The 16,061-nt window shown below is 34.8% G+C and overlaps 2 protein-coding genes, 1 non-coding gene and 1 pseudogene across 4 annotated transcripts; 2 read left to right on the forward strand and 2 right to left on the reverse strand.

Annotated features, from left to right (window-relative positions):
- Window positions 1–966: 966 nt before the first annotated feature.
- LOC148212138 (uncharacterized) lies at window positions 967–2,321 on the reverse strand (annotated as a pseudogene).
- Window positions 1,731–1,837, forward strand: LOC148212139 (small nucleolar RNA R71). The gene has a single exon (XR_015789994.1). It is a non-coding gene; the product is annotated as a small nucleolar RNA R71 (small nucleolar RNA).
- Window positions 2,322–6,221: 3,900 nt separating the features above from the next.
- Window positions 6,222–8,386, forward strand: LOC111018949 (transcription factor MYB119-like). Its single transcript, XM_022295219.2, has 3 exons — window positions 6,222–6,538; window positions 6,819–6,945; window positions 7,619–8,386. The coding sequence occupies exons 1-3, from the start codon at window positions 6,222–6,224 to the stop codon at window positions 8,384–8,386; spliced, it is 1,212 nt and encodes a 403-aa protein (XP_022150911.2).
- Window positions 8,387–10,324: 1,938 nt separating this feature from the next.
- On the reverse strand, window positions 10,325–15,632 carry LOC111018929 (GDP-mannose transporter GONST2-like). Of its 2 annotated transcripts, XM_022295191.2 has the most exons (10): window positions 15,173–15,632; window positions 14,768–14,952; window positions 14,011–14,221; window positions 13,501–13,640; window positions 13,285–13,414; window positions 12,800–12,898; window positions 12,464–12,618; window positions 12,259–12,375; window positions 10,731–10,828; window positions 10,325–10,643 (listed from the first exon to the last, which is right to left on the reverse strand). In XM_022295191.2, exons 2-10 carry the CDS (start codon window positions 14,950–14,952, stop codon window positions 10,597–10,599), a joined length of 1,182 nt encoding a protein of 393 aa, XP_022150883.2. In that variant the 5' UTR covers window positions 15,173–15,632; the 3' UTR covers window positions 10,325–10,596. The 2 variants fall into 2 exon arrangements, with proteins under 2 accessions (XP_022150883.2, XP_087977534.1); XM_088121408.1 differs by lacking the exons at window positions 10,325–10,643; window positions 10,731–10,828 and having other exon boundaries at window positions 12,255–12,375.
- Between the last annotated feature and the right edge of the window lie 429 nt (window positions 15,633–16,061).

The raw sequence follows: 16,061 nt of genomic DNA on the forward strand, positions 1-16,061 counted from the left end.
AAACAGATAATGTCACCTGCTAGTCATTAACTCTCATAGTGAGCTCTCAATTGTGTACATCGATCAATGCTCTACCCGTGGATAAGAATGGTCTTCCCAAACTGATTGGATCTCCTTGTCAGCTTCATAATCCAGTAGGATAAAATCTGCAGAAAAGATAAATTTATCTACCTGAACCAAAACATCTTCTAGCTTACCCTCTGAATGTGTAATGGACCTATCTGCTAACTATAGGGTGACAGTTGTTGGTTTTGCTTCACCAATCCCTAGCTTTTGATACACTAATAAAGGCATCAGGTTGATGCTAGCGCCCAGGTCACACAATGCATGCCCTACATTCTTTCCTCCTATAGACATAGGAATGGTAAAACTCCCCGGGTCACCAATTTTCTGAGGGAGCTTTCCTATCAAAATGGCACTGCATTCTTTTGTAAGGGCCACCGTTTCAAATCCACCTAGCCTTATTTTCTTTGCCAATACATCCTTGAAGAATTTGACGTAGTTTGACATCTGTTTTAATGCTTCTACCAAGGGTATGTTGATATGGAGCTGTTTTAGTACCTCCAAAAAACGATCAAACTGCACGTCTTGGTTTTTCTTTTGCAACCGTTATGGGGAAGGAGAAGAAACTTGATGTTCCACTGAAATTTTTACATTCTTTTGCACTGGTGTCTCTGTAGCCACTTCCTCAACAGGCTCTGTTTTCGCGGCCCTCTTAGTTTTGTTTATCTCTGGCTCAGGTTGCTTCACCATTCTTTGTGGTGCCACTGGTTCTGGTTGCGCTGTTTGCTCAACTGATGCTCTAGCATCATTCACTACATTCTCTTCAGTATTCATATTCTCTACTATACTCTCAGTTACCTTCTCTGTCTGAAGTTCCTCCTGCTGCACAACGTTATCCTCTTGCATCAGAGCTGGGTAGGGGTTCAGTAATGCCTTTCCACTTCGAAGAGTCAATGCTTGACATTACTCTTTCCCTTCCCTCTTCGGATTCTCAGGATTACTTGGCAAGGTGCCTTGTGGGCGATTTTTCATTTCAAGAGCCAACTGCCCTAGTTGAACTTCCATGTTTCTTAAGGTGGAAGCTTGCCTTTGTATCAATGCATCGTTCTTGGCCATATAATCTCTCATCAGGGCTTCCATAGAGTTTGAGGGGTTAGCTGTTGGCCTTGCTCCTTGCGGTTGGCTAGGCATCAGTAGTCCTGGCTGCTGCATTGTTTTCTGTTGGTATTGCCCGGCGTTCTGATAACTATGACTACCTTGATTTCCTCCCCAGCTAAAATTTGGGTGTTGCCTCCATCCTGGGTTATATGTATTCGAGTAAGGGTTGTTTCTGCCAGGATTTCCCAAATAATACACTGATGCTGGATTTTCGGGGCAAGAGTCATAAGTATGATCACCTTCACCGTAAGATTGCAATTACTTTGTTTGATCCTAAGTTAATGGATGATGCTATAGCAGCACTCATGTTCTTTACCATGTTGGTTTGGTTTGCTATTTGATCTTTCAGAGAAGCCATCTCCATATTGCTAGCAGCCCCATAATTTCCTCTGTCATTTATAGCTCTGGAATCTAACCAATGATAGTTATTGGAAGATATTCTCTCCAATATGTCCACTGCTTCGGTATATGATTTAGATAACAAGGTTCCATTAGTAGATGCATCAACAACCATTCTGGTTGCTTCATTTAACTCGTTATACAATGTTTCTATTTGAATGCATTTTGGTAAGCCATGGTGCGAACATCTTCTAAGTAGCTCCTTAAACCTTTCTCATGACTCACTCACGGATTCTCCTCCTATTTGCTGGAAATTGTTAATATCCCATCTGAATTTAGCATTCTTACTTGGAGGGAAGTACTTTATCAGGAATTTCTCAGCGAGGTCATTCCAAGAGGTAATGGATTCTACTGGCATAGAGTTCAACTAGTCTCTTGCCTTGTCCCTCAATGAATACGGAAACAATTTCAGCCTTAATGCTTCCTTTGATACTCCTTGCATCTTAAAGGAATCACTCACTTCAAGGAAGTATCTGAGATGGAGATGTGGGTCTTCGGATGGATTTCCATAGAATTGTCCCACTGTTTGCAGCATTTGAAAACATCACAGGTTTCAATTCAAATCGTTCAGCTTCCATCTCTGGCCCTGCTATGGCTGGATGAAAACCGTGAAGTGCTGGCGCAATATAAGCCCTAATAGCTCTGTCTCCATCGTCTGCCAACAGAATGACATTTAGAAGGGGTACAACTGTTGGTTCGGCCATTTCTCCTCCATGTAGTTCTTCCACAACTGGATTGGGGAGCCTTGGTGGTTGATCCATGGGTTCAGTTTCTACTTACTGACGACGTTGTTCTGTTCTTTGTTGGTGGAATGTGTGCTTAATTTCGTTATCAAACAAGTACTCTAACCGTTGCAAATCGTTCATTCACCTTCAAAGTTCACCAACACAGTAGTAAAAAATCTAGGATAAAATTTCTTTAAGCAAAATACAGAGTGTAAAGCAATTTAGTCCTCGGCAACTGCGCCAACAACTTGTTGTCCACTAATTGTGCTACCAATTCTTATATGTGCAAGTGTACACAATCGTCCCAGCAAGTAATAATTGTTCGAATCCACAGAGACTAAATGCTTAAACACTCAATATTTACTCAAGGAAACAATGCAATAAGCCAATGGGTTTATCTTTCACTAAAAACTAAAATATATTGAGGTAAAAACTATTTAAAGCGATTATCTTAAATCAAACACAAAGGTAAAGTCCGCTAGTGTACCACGCATCCACAATCACTCGATAAAACCGTATAAAAATAAAGGCGCAAGGGGGAGAGGAAGTCGACTTTTCTGGGCCACTCTAACTATGCTGTAGCATTAATGGAGTAATTGCAGTGGTCAAACAGACAATGTGTTTTTCCAATCACCCCAGATTTTCTACTACTAACATTTATAGACAAACATCAATAGCATATACACATAGTTTTTATGACCAAGCTAGGTGATGCTTATCCCTAAGTCACCACACGCTAAACTCAAGTAAACTCTAGCCCAAGATGAATGGTTTCGCTCCTTAATACATTTTTCCAACATTATCAAAGAGGTATTTCAAAATGGTGATCAAGCACATTGAAAATAGAGTGATAAAACAACTTCAACTCAAAGCAAACTTTTATTAAAGCAAACAACAAGGTTATAGCCTCGAAAATAAGTCTAGAACATTTCCCCCTTACACAAGTTGGTTAGCTATGCAAAGCCATAAGGAGAGTCAAACAAAATGTAGGAATGAAAATAATACAAAGATGAGAAAATGAAGAGAAGGAGCTGAAGATCGGCTCCTAAATGCAACTGGATAGTCTTCTTCTTCTCTTGATTTTCTCTAACGGTTTGGAGAGGTTTTCTTAGAGTGAGGGTGGATTCCTTAGAAAATGAACAAGGGGAATGTTTCTTGGCGTTTTTGTGTGTCTTGGAGGATTCTTCTCTTATTTGTATTTATACCCCCTTCAGATATTTGGGCAACAACACGAGCCTTGAGGGACCCATCTCTCACTTTTGGGTAAATCTCCAATCACTGTGGTAAATTCCGCTAAGAAGCCCGTTCACTGTTAGCTTGCTGCTTTTTGTCTTTTGTCTTTATCTGGAACCGATATTGTAGCTTCATCGAAGCTGCAGCAAAAATGCTCAAAATCAGATCATTTAATTTAGTGCTAACATAGACTCTTAGTAATGTGAGATATTGATTTATCTTTTAATTCACGCACACTCACTGAATAAATAGGGCTAGAATAGACTAATTTTAGCTATTTCATGCAACTTATAGGCACAATTAACTCTCTTTAGGAGAGTTCTCAACTATAAAGAAAGAAGTCTGACCACACATACCTCTTTTTAACCGACTAAAGCGCGGGGCTTCTTTATTGAAAAAGGGGGAACGAGAGGGGAAGGAAAAATGGAAAGGGGGTGAGGAAGGTTCGGAAAGCCCTGGTTTATGATTGAATCTCAGAGGCATTCTTATCATTTGGTAGATCCAAGTCCATGGCCTATTTTGGGTTCACTCGGAGCTTTGGCAACCACCGTAGGAGATGTGATGCACACGCACTCATTTCAAGGGGGGGTGGATCGCAGTTTGGTTGACCCTCTTCTTCCCATAGTAGAGATAATGGAAGTTAGGATATTTTGATTTTAAAACTAATAACTAGGGTAAAGGTGTTATCAAACTTGTAAAATAGTTAGAATAATATAAATGAACATTTTTCACTATCAAATATAATTTGGCCATTTTTCAATACCGCATGACAAATAGAGACACCTGCTGATTCATTTTCTTATGTGGAGCATTCGAGCCCATTAACCACTTTAATAATAGTGGGCCTCCTTTTCTGGGCTTTCTTAACTCATTTCCTGAAAAAGCCCATAGTCCGTTTTATTATAGAATTGGAATATATATAATTTTTAATACAAAAGTGTGACAATATTTCAAAAAAAATTTATTAACTGTGATTTTTTTAAAAATTTAGATAAATAAAAAAAGGAAGACAAAAAGAGACAAAAATGGTAACTTTTAAAATGTAATAGAACCAAAATAGATTTTTCTTTCAAGGTTGAATGTCCTAAATAGACAGAAAAAAAAAGATAGGAATTCATTTTAAGTAGGAATCAATTTTAAGTTAATTCGATCGTAGCTCAATTGATAAGGTACATATTATCATTCTAAAGATAGATGGTTTGATCTTCCACCCTATAATTGTTTAACTAAAAAAAATTATTTTGAAAATACATGTCCAAAATAAACCTAGGATTAGTAATTTAAACCTAAATTTTGTTTCTCATACTTTAGAAAATTATAAAAATGTATTTTTTTAAGTTCAAGTATTATAAATATATATATATATATATATATATATATATATATAATAGTCAACATGATATGAGCATAGCTATTAAAGTATCTTGCCTCGTTTCTTAGAGGTTAGAGGTTCAATTCTCGATCTCCTCACACATTTGTTGTACTAAAAAAAAGAATTAAGATAGTTAATCGCTTTTTTTTTAGATATTTTTTTTATAGAAAATTTAGATACTATATATTTTAGTCTTTATATTTTCGACTTTAATAATTATGGGATCAAAATGGTCACTTTTTAAATAGGTCATATTGTGAGAGTATAGTGATTAAAATAGATCGATTCCAAAATTACAAAAATATTATTTAGACATTATTAAACTCTACTCTATTAATTTGGTAAAACTTGAGCAATAGCTCTAATTTTCACCCTCATTTTTGCAAGGGTATATATATATATATATATAATTAAATTAACAAATGGAGAGAAATCTTCATGAAAAATTCCACTCTCCGCAAACTTTTTATATGAATTTTTCAATACCGTTCTCAATATTCTAATTATGTAATTTTTCTATTTAAAATTGGAAAATTAAAGAATTTTTTATTACAAAAAATCAAGATCTATCATTTATAAAATTTTATTTTTTTTAAAAAAAGTTGTGTTTTAAAAATTTTATACACACACTAAGCTTAAGTGGAGTATAAATGAATAATGTGATGCGAGGTGCATTTAGTGGCACACGTTGAACAAAAATTAATCATAAAATTGATTCCTTTTTCAAATTCTCCAAAATTTCCTCCTTTATTAAATATATAATTAATCTCTTCAATAACTCAAAACCCCCACTATTTCCTCTCTTTTTCTCCTCCCCCTCCAATTTTCTCCAAAGTAATTATCTCTAATTTTCACATTGAATAAAACAAAAACCCAGAATTACCCCTGCCCTTCCCTTCACCCAAGCACATCCATAAGGGGCAAAACAATCCTTTCACAACAAAATTGGCGCCAAATTAATCTCTCAATCTTAGCGGCAAAAAAAATATATTAAAAATAAACAAAAAAAATTATGTAAAGCTTAATTTCGACTAATAATTGGGAAATTAAAATTAAAGAGAATATTAATGGGGGGTTTTAATTATAACCAGCCCACTAATCCCTCTCCCATAACGATCTTTTCGTCCAAAAAAGAGAAGCTCAGGAGTTACACCAACTTTCAATCTCAGCCGTCAGATCGTTTTCCAAATCAACGGCTCTAAAGCTGCATGTCTCATGACAAAAACCCCTCGCCATAAGCTCTCGTCTTTTCTCCATTTCCTCACCAATTTTCCTCTCTCTCTCTATAATTTTTCAGGCGAAAAAACAAGAATTCACGGCGGAGAGAGAAAATGCAGCCGCCGTCGGGACCGCCGCTGGCCGCCATAGATCGGTTTCTCTACGGCCACCAATTATTACACAGCTGCGATGACGTGGACGTGATCGGAGGGTTCCCGCCGGATCAAAGTTACTGCGGCGGCGAGTGGCGGCGCGTGGAGGAGGAAGAAGAAGAAGAAGAAATTATGTACAGTTGGGGCAGAAGTGGGGCAAATTGTAATTATGAGCTGATGATGGAAAATGAAGGCAAAATTATTTCCAAAGGGAAGAAATTTAAGAAGGGCTCTTCTGCAAATTTGATTAAAGGCCAGTGGACTGAGGAAGAAGACAGGTGACCATGAATTTGATCAACAAAAAAAAAATATATTATATCAATTAAAAATTTTCAATGTTATATTATTAAGAAAATGCATCATATCATTTGCTTAATTATCATCACATATTAAAATTGACGATGATGCAATGTTTTCGGAGTTTATAAGATTGTTTTGAATATACAGGTCAAAAGTTCATGGATGAAGGTAAATTTTATTCTTTTAGATATAATTATTAATTATTGACAAGTTTTTTTTTTCTTAAATTTTGTTTTTGTTATTTGGGAAATGAAATAGGAAATTAATAAGATTGGTGAAGCAACATGGGGTGAGAAAATGGGCACAGATAGCCGAGAAGTTGGAGGGAAGAGCCGGGAAGCAATGCCGCGAGAGATGGCACAATCATTTGCGGCCTGATATTAAGGTTTTTTTTTTTTAAATTTTTTTCTCCTCTCTCTTTAAAAACTTCATTTTTTTTTTATTAACATAGCCTTCACGAGTAATTACCATTACAAAATTGACACTGCTAAAGTTTATATGAACGCATAGAAAAATAGAGAAAATAGATTTTTTAATAGTGGTAGGAAGAAAGATCTTCGACGGATCTTTGTGATTTTAAGCGAATTGAGAATGGTGAGTTAATTATCCGAATGAATCTATTGCATCTAGATTTTTTTTTCTTTTTGAAATGGGAGGCTTTTGGACTAAAAAGTTACCAATTAAATAGGGTTAATTTCATGTGTTATAGATGTTATATTCATATTGATTTATAGAATTAGCTCGTGTTTTATACTTACACAACACATCATGCAAGTAATTGATCAACATGCGGGCATTGTTTAGCGTTAAAAGTTGTCGAGATCGTTTGTCCAATACTTTGATCTCGTTTGAATTAACCCTAACGCACCAAAATAAGCTCAATATGCTTTTTTCCTTTTTCCTTCTTTTGAGTATGACCTTAAATTGTAATCTTGCATGCATGACAGTTATTTTCTTCTAGATATCTAAAAGTCGTGTTTAGAGTGACTGTAGAAACCCTTTAAGAATAGTATGACGGTTGCATTGAATAATTTATCGATTCGTTCGTTAATTTTTAGAAGGAAAGTTGGAGCGAAGAGGAAGAGAGAATACTAGTGGAGACTCATGCAAAGGTTGGGAACCGATGGGCAGAGATAGCAAAAAGCATTCCGGGAAGAACAGAAAACGCCATAAAAAACCATTGGAATGCCACAAAAAGAAGGCAGAATTCAAGGAGAAAGAACAAACGCCCCAACTCCCAAAATGGCAAGCCTCACTCTTCTATTCTTCAAGACTACATCAAAAGCAAGCATAACATTCCCGCTCCAGCCACCGCAACCATCGTCTCCGACGATCCTTCGTCCCATTTCAACCATTTCTTCCCTGAATCCTCTGACTCCACCTACAACCTCTCCCCGGCGATCATCTCGTCGCCTACGTACGACGACGAGCTTCTCTTCATGCAGAACTTCTTTTCCAACTCGACCAATCCACCACCCGCCCACGATGCGCCAATGACCGTTGTCGATAATCAACCTGCGGCGGAGTTTGTCTCCATCGACTCCGAACTGAAAATGGAGAAGCTGAAGGTTGGCGACGAAGTAGATGATCTTCATCGTCGGAGCAACACTGCAACCGGCAGTTGCCATCTGTATTCTGACCTATATTTGTCATATCTTTTGAACGGGGCGGCGAACTCCAGCGACGGCGATGAGCTTCAGAACATGATGGAGATGGCGGAGATGGAGGCGGCGGCCGCGGCGGGGAAAGGCCAATGGCAGAGCTCTCAAGAAGGGAAAAGGGAACTGGATTTGATAGAAATGCTGTCTTTCCATTGTTACTCTTGAGTTGAGTTTAATAAAAAGAACAAAAAAAAAAAAGTGAGAACTAATTTTAACTTTCAACTTCTAATGGAAGATTTGGAGGATAGATGAAGGTTGAACTCTCCATGTTCTTCGAACTTTGGGTGTTAAAACGAATCTTTCGTTTTGGATTATTTCATTAGCTTTTATATTCTATTATTTAAGATGTCAAATTTTTAATTGATTAAATAAGAGATATTTGTTTACCCACCAATAAAAATTAAGTTAAATAAGATTTCTCAATAGTCTTATTTTCACACACATATATATATATGATATTATTTTGGTCCCTTACTCGGAAATTTTAGTTCATCTTAGAACTTATAATTTATCAATAAAATTCATGTCATAGTATATAAATTTAGTATTTATTTTTTAAAAAAGTCACAACTTTTCGTTTCTTTTTTCAAATTTCAAATATATAGCATAAATTTGACTTTTCCCCGTGTACATTACATTCCTTTCATCATTAAATTATAAAATTTTCATGAAATTTTAAACTATTGTTTATATTTGAAAATACAAATTTATTATATGCTATATTTATGTAATTTCATCCCATTTGGATTCTATACTCTCAATTTTTGTTCATGTATTTCAAAATTTTAGTCTATATTTTTGTTCATTTTAGTAGAAGTACCTTGTTTTGGTCCTTGTAATTTTAAAAGTGATTACAAAATTTTAACACAAATTCTGTACACAATAAAAAAAATTTCTTTTAAGATAAATTTATGGCTATTATTTCAAAAACTTTAGTGGGTGGATTGTCACTTGTTAAAATTTTGATTGAAACAAATAAGAACAAAACAAAAATGAAGATATCAAAATGATAACTTTTTAATAGTATAGAGACTAAAAACAAACTAAAGTCCAAAATGTAGAAAGAAAAAATATATATTCTAACCAGTGAAGATCGCTCGTGCGGACTACCATTAAATGGACAATTTATGTAGATATATGCTTGATAAATGCAAAAGTATAGAATATTTCTGAAGAGAATAATGAACTATCAATTTTTCAATGATAGTATAAAGATAGGTTCTCACCCGCATCGTGATCTAAGTTATTTCCAAACCAAAATAATATATAAACCTTCTTTTTAATTTCACTAATGGTAGTGTAGAGGACGTCTAATCATTCCCACCTTTTATCTAAACATCTTCAAATAAAAAGAATTAAGAACTAAATAATAATTCATCGATAGAAAAGAAATTAAAGAATATTAAAAAAAACACACACATAGTAAAATGGGAAAAATCTATTGTCACGTTTAATGAAATAGGAAAAAAAGTTAATTTAAAAGCTGAAAGATATCAGCAAAGTTTTACCGCTCAAGTTAGTTTGAGAGAGTATAATATAGCAAAATATGTGTCAAGTGTAATCACACATGTAATTTTTTTTAATTAGGGGATATATTTTTTACCATTTTAATCCAACTAAAGAATAGGGATCAAATTATGTGTAAACTTCGGTATAAGGGAGTAATTATAAATTAAATTACTCCATTGCATGGATACCATAAATTAATTTCTAATTTAATAAGAGATCAAATTATAAATAAAATAAAAACTTGTAACAATCCGGATGTTTTCTCATCTCTATAAAAGAAGACCAAATCGTGCTGTATCATTCGACTCTCGACAATGAATTTAGGTCCGCTTCTTCCACTTACTTGAACATAATTCTCTTGAATTCGACACGAAAAATTAATCGATGGCTAAATTTACGAATTGTAATTTTTCCAACGAAAAATGATCGTGAGACGAATGAGACGAATGACAGAAACCCTAATAACCCTTTTGTGTGTCCACCAGTTTCTTAACCAAACAAATTTTTTTCGATAGCTAGTTTGAACGGTTAAGATATTTTACTCCATCCCAAAAAAAATTCCATGTGGGTATAGAAATTGGATGATGATGGTCCTAAGCAATAAGCTTTGTAGTGATGAAGCCATTAATTCAGCAAAAAAGAGTCGTTATGATTAAGAGTCAAAGGTAACCGTTGTACCAAAAAGGCAAATAGAAAAAATTAAATATGGGTCTCCATTATCTTTTCTGTTTCTTTACTTTTTCTTTTTACTGGAATTTACAAATTTTGAGAAGAATACAGACAATTAACTCACTGAAACTGATGCCCTTTTGCATGCTGAATTAGTTTCAGTTTCAACAACAAATTACGTGCCTGGCTTTTCGTTTTCACGATGACATTTTGGCTCTGGCGAAGAACACCCCAGCAAATAAACCTGCAATTCAATTTTAGTAATCAATTTTTAATTTGTCTCTCCCAATAACTGAAAAAAAAAAGAGTGACCAAAATCCGTTTTTGTTACCAAATAATATACTGAATAGGTTTGGGAGACTCAGTGGAACTTTAAACACAAGAATTCCAGCAATTGATATGGGAATCTTGTTCAAGGAACCTACCAGGCTGTAAAAACAAAATGTCAATATAAGTCTCAACATGAAATTATATAATTGTAGCAACCCAAATAGTTTGATGAGAACCAAACCGAGCATAGCTCAACGGTAATTCACATACATCCCTAATCAAGAGGTTGTGAGTTCGATCCCCTACCTCCACATGTTGTACTAAATAAGTATATATATATATATATACACAAAAAGTAACAATATTAATATATCTCATCACTATATTGAATTTTTTAATAATACTAATTATATCTAACATTCACACATCGAGTATTTAAAAAATAAGACTAAATTATAAGTTTAATCCTTAAATTTTCGGGGTTGTGTTGTGTCTAATACGTCATAAAATTCTTAAAGTGTTTTACTAAGTCCTTAAACTTTCAATATTGTTTCTACTAGGTCTAAACTTTCAATTTTGTATCTACTACTATTGTGTTTTTGTGTTTGAGATGACTTTTAGGAGTGAATTTGAACAAAATATTCTTTTTATAAGCACTCTTGGAAGAGTTCATAATTTAGACTACGTTTAATTTATCTTTATAAGTGGTTTTAGATGACAAAAAATGCTTCTTTAAAAATATTTTTTTGAAGAAACCCTTAGAGAGATTGATTATCCAAAAAAATAACTTTAAAGTGACTCACTGTGAGAGTCCTATTAAGGATAGTTTGAGAATATTATTAGTATAGTAGTGGGGGTATTATGATAATTACATTGGGGTGAGTTGGTTATAAATAGAGGAAGTATGAAGAGAAGGAGTATCTTTGGAATAGTTTAGGGTGAGGAACTTAGTAGAGTTCTTAAGAAAGAGATAGTCATCTTGAAAGACGGTTGGTATTGTAACCTCTCTTTGATATTACAATATAAGTTAGCTTATTACTTTCTCGTTAATCGGGATCCTGACACTAACACAATTGTAGTTTAAGTATTTGAGAGATGATTATCAAACAAAAAAAAGTGATTAAACTAGAAAGTATAGGAAACTCACCCCAAATGTCCCATGGTCTATTAGACATTTTCTACCATTTAGAGACTTGTCGAGTACAGAATGAACTATTGAATTTTGTGTCAAAGTCCTTAAATTTTTTTTTTTATATATATATCCGTGAGTGTCCATGCCAACTTACGCTCACCTCGACTAATTTCATGGGGTAACCGTTTGATCCTACAACATTTGGTGTTGAGAAACACATAGAAATTACTAATTCCTAAGATAGGTGGCTATCATGGAATATCCTTAAATTTTATATACGATCTTAGATATATAATTGAATGTTGATCTACCCGATAATTTTAAAAGTTTCAACCTATTAAACACCACTAAATTTCAAGGGCAAACACCCCTGAAAATTTTATGTACCATACTTGTATTTAAGAAAGAAAGAAAAAAAAGTAGTAGAAATGTTTGCATTTAATTGAAATAGCATTACCTGTAGGTGGTGGGACCAGTTTGATATAAGAACCACATAGAGGTGAAACTAATAGCGAGTCCAAGTATTCCACTCGCAGTTGCGACAACCCAAAACATTGGCAATTTTATGACATCCCTACGAGTTGAAATGGGAGAAAAACTTTTTAGATGACGAAACTATGAGAATACAAAATAAAAGAAATAAACAAAAGGAATCTACTTACGCATTTACTACATAAGCCCATTCACCAAATAAGAAAATCAATACTCCACCAAAAGGCAGAGATAATAAATTGTTCAGCAGCACCATGGAAGCTTCATTAAGAGATCCAGATCTTGTTAGCTTCTTTGCTTCGTCCATTATACGTCTCATAGTAAGCTGTGACACACACAAAATCATACTGGATTACGCACAGTTTTGTAATGAATAACGTGTCTTGGTATGCAATTCAGATTCAGTTTCTTGTTTTTATATTTCTCTTTTCAAATCACCGACAAAACGCGACATAATTCCCAGTTGGGGGAGGAATAAACACGAAATGGGTCTAAAAACTACTTACTGAATAGCTTGCTGTAAAAACACAGTTTGTGATCTGCCATCCATAGCCTAATGTATCAAATGTAAGATCTGTTATACCGCCACTGATGGCAGAGATGATCTGCACGCATAAAAGAAGATTGAATTTGAAGTATGCAATGAAAAAGACTTACAATTCATATGACATAATATACAGATTGCTTGATAAAGTGCAGCATTTCATTTCTTTATATTATCGTCAGAGATTACAGTTCTTTCAATACTACTCTCCCATATTTCTCAGAGGAGAAACGGAAATTAGGCATTCTTTTCGTACCAAGTAACTTGGAGATTCTACAAGATAAGAAATGTAACTTTTTTTCCCCAATGAAAGGCAAATAAAAAGGAAGGAAGGGCATTGCTCTGTTTAAGCAAGGAATAATGAGTTTACTTATTAGTACCAATAAAGAGTAATCCTTATGCATATGTTATTTTCATGTGAATTGGGAAGTAAAATAGCATATTTACCATTAAGAACATAGCAGTCCAAACTTTTTGGTTCTGACGTTTCTGGAAAATATAAAGTTCTCCAATTGCAGTCATTATGTTTGTGACATTCTTCAAAATTGTCACCATTGCAATATTTATGTATTTCAAACTGAAACCAAGAATCCCCAAATTTCTGTCATGGGTTTCAAAGAGCAAAATGGAAGAGTTGCTATGAATCTTCGATACTGGACGCACCTGTACATGCCAGACACCAGCATGCCAATAAAAATTAAGTTGACTGGAATCCACAGCCTAATCAGCTTCCAATTAAGCTTTTCCACTGAAACTGTTCTGCAGAGGCCCAATAGAACAATAACTATAGAACTAATCAAATTCTGCAGAAAATTACCGGAAGAAATTTAATTCCCATATGCTAAAAGTAAGTCAAACAGACAATATTAACAAGAAATTTTCATTCGTTGAAGTAGCTCTGTTTCGAGACTCGCAATTTAGGGCTCGTTTGGTAAGGTTTGTTTCTTAATTTTTAATAAAGAAAAATAAATTGCATGACCTCAACATCTGAAGTATGATAAAACAATCTTTTTATTTATGTTTTGGAATAAATTGGAAACGAGAACAAAAAGAAGAAACTTAGTTGCAAAATGTCCTTTAGATTTCTAAATAAAATTGGAAACGAGAAATAAGAAACAGGAACATTATCAAACGGACCCTTTAACTGGTACGAGAAAGGAACAAGTGGCATACTTGGTAAAACATCAACGATATTCCTGCATTGAAATTGTAACTTGAGAGAACAACTTTATTCAACAAAATCATGCTGCAAGAAGAAATGCAGTACGCAGTCCCTGCTAAAAGAGGGCTAATTTTTCTTCCTAATCCATGTTCACGTGTTTCATCTCCATCAAACAAACCACTGAAACTTCCACTCTTGGCAATTCGGCTCCCTCTGAAAAAACTGTGAAAGAAAAGTGATGAGTTAGCAACAGAATAACGGAAAATTAACAAAATTTCAAATAGAAAAAACACAAAAAATTATTCCACCACAATGTAACTGTCGTTCCATGGTCAAGGACAATAATATCCCTTCCCTCCTATCTTAAATATTTCAACAATAATATGATATTGTCCTTGGCATAATCCTCACAGTTTTCACCCAAAATGCCTCGTACTAATGAAGATAATTGTACTATGAATCACTCCCTTCCCTAATCAATACACTCCTTACAAATCCAACACTATGTGGATTCAAAGTCTGTGTCCGCCCCTTGGTAATGAGAAATTATTTAAGAGGCTGAAACAATGTAACGTGGCTAGTAGTTGAATATGAGACAGAAATTAAAAAAACCATTTCGAATCTATATCTAATGATTATTAGCTGCATACAGATTCTGAGAGAAATTATAGAATGCTATTGTTAGAGGCAAACTAACGGTTGCACACAAGTTTGAATTACAGTTTTTAATTTTCTTGCATAAAATCAACAACTACATTGTTTTAGTACCTGTTACCCAAGGCCCTGCGCTGTGCATTCGTTAAGAAATTGCTAATGGACTTGCTTCCTTGATTTCGAATGCCGCTGAGAATTTTGTGTACTGTGCCAGCTCCTTCACTCTGCGCAACGTTTCCATTTCTAACGCTTATAACTGGTTCCTCCCCGACTATTTCCAACTTGAAATCCGATGACATCTACGAAAACAAAATAACTTTACACGAAGAACAACATTGAACATACATCTCCTAAACAGATTTTCTACAGTTGAGAGCCGTTTGAATTTCCGTAACAAATCAAATTCCTCACCAATCCTTGTACGGTATTAACAGTACAATCAATATGAATGCAGAAATTCGAGTAAGAATCAGAAATAACCACAAGAAAAAATAAATCAGATATGATTCTGGGTCATACCAAGTTAAGTAAGTAGCAGAGATCTTCTAGAATCGCCGAATTTGGAATGAATCCCTCGGTAAATCAGAAGCACATAAAAAAATTGCTAGTTATCGCGGGGAATTTAATAGCGGAAGAAGAAATCAAACCCGTGAATGGGGAAAATACGATTCAGTTCACGTGTGGTACACGAAGAGGACGAGAAAAGTAATGGAAAGTTGTGTGAACGGTGTATGTTCTTGAAGAGCACGAAAGGGGAAGAGAAAGTGGGGGATCAGAAGGAATATTTTGGGACTGAAAAAGGGTTCTTGTTGATGAAAAGTCAAATGGTTGGTTCGTCATCCATGAGGGAGGAGCGTGAATTTCTGAGTTCGAGGAGGAGGGAGGCGAAGAAAGTAAGCAATAGATTATAGAGCGTAGAGGGACGGCCATTGGCGGAGCTTGCGAGAGGATTGCTTGCTGCGACGAGCAGCAAAGTGTTTGCTTCTTCGTGACGGTATTATTTTTGAATTCTGTCGCTTTAGCGCGGAATTTAAGGAAATGGGCCATCATATTGGGCCTGATTTGGGCCCTATTTTGTGGGAGAGTGCGGTATGGATGCATGTTGCCTTTGGGCTTCAAACATGTGACTCGGCCCAAAGTCTAAGCTTAGTTATATCTTGCTACGTGGGACAACTGATGGCCAAAATAAATAACGCGTTTTAAAAAATGACCAAATATATTGCATAAATGGCTAAATCACATTTTTTAAATATTAAATAAATATTTTAGACTAATATACCTTTGTAACAAAGATTAGGTCTACATGCTAAATTTTAGGGATTTATTTGATAGAACGAATAGAAAGAAAATCTGTATCTAATAAAATAATTGACAAATCAAATTTAAATCATTTAAAATTGATACTATA

This window comes from Momordica charantia (assembly GCF_013281855.1).
Source record: "Momordica charantia cultivar OHB3-1 chromosome 3 unlocalized genomic scaffold, Mcharantia_2.0 BLBB01000003.1, whole genome shotgun sequence".
Taxonomy (NCBI): Eukaryota; Viridiplantae; Streptophyta; class Magnoliopsida; order Cucurbitales; family Cucurbitaceae; genus Momordica; species Momordica charantia.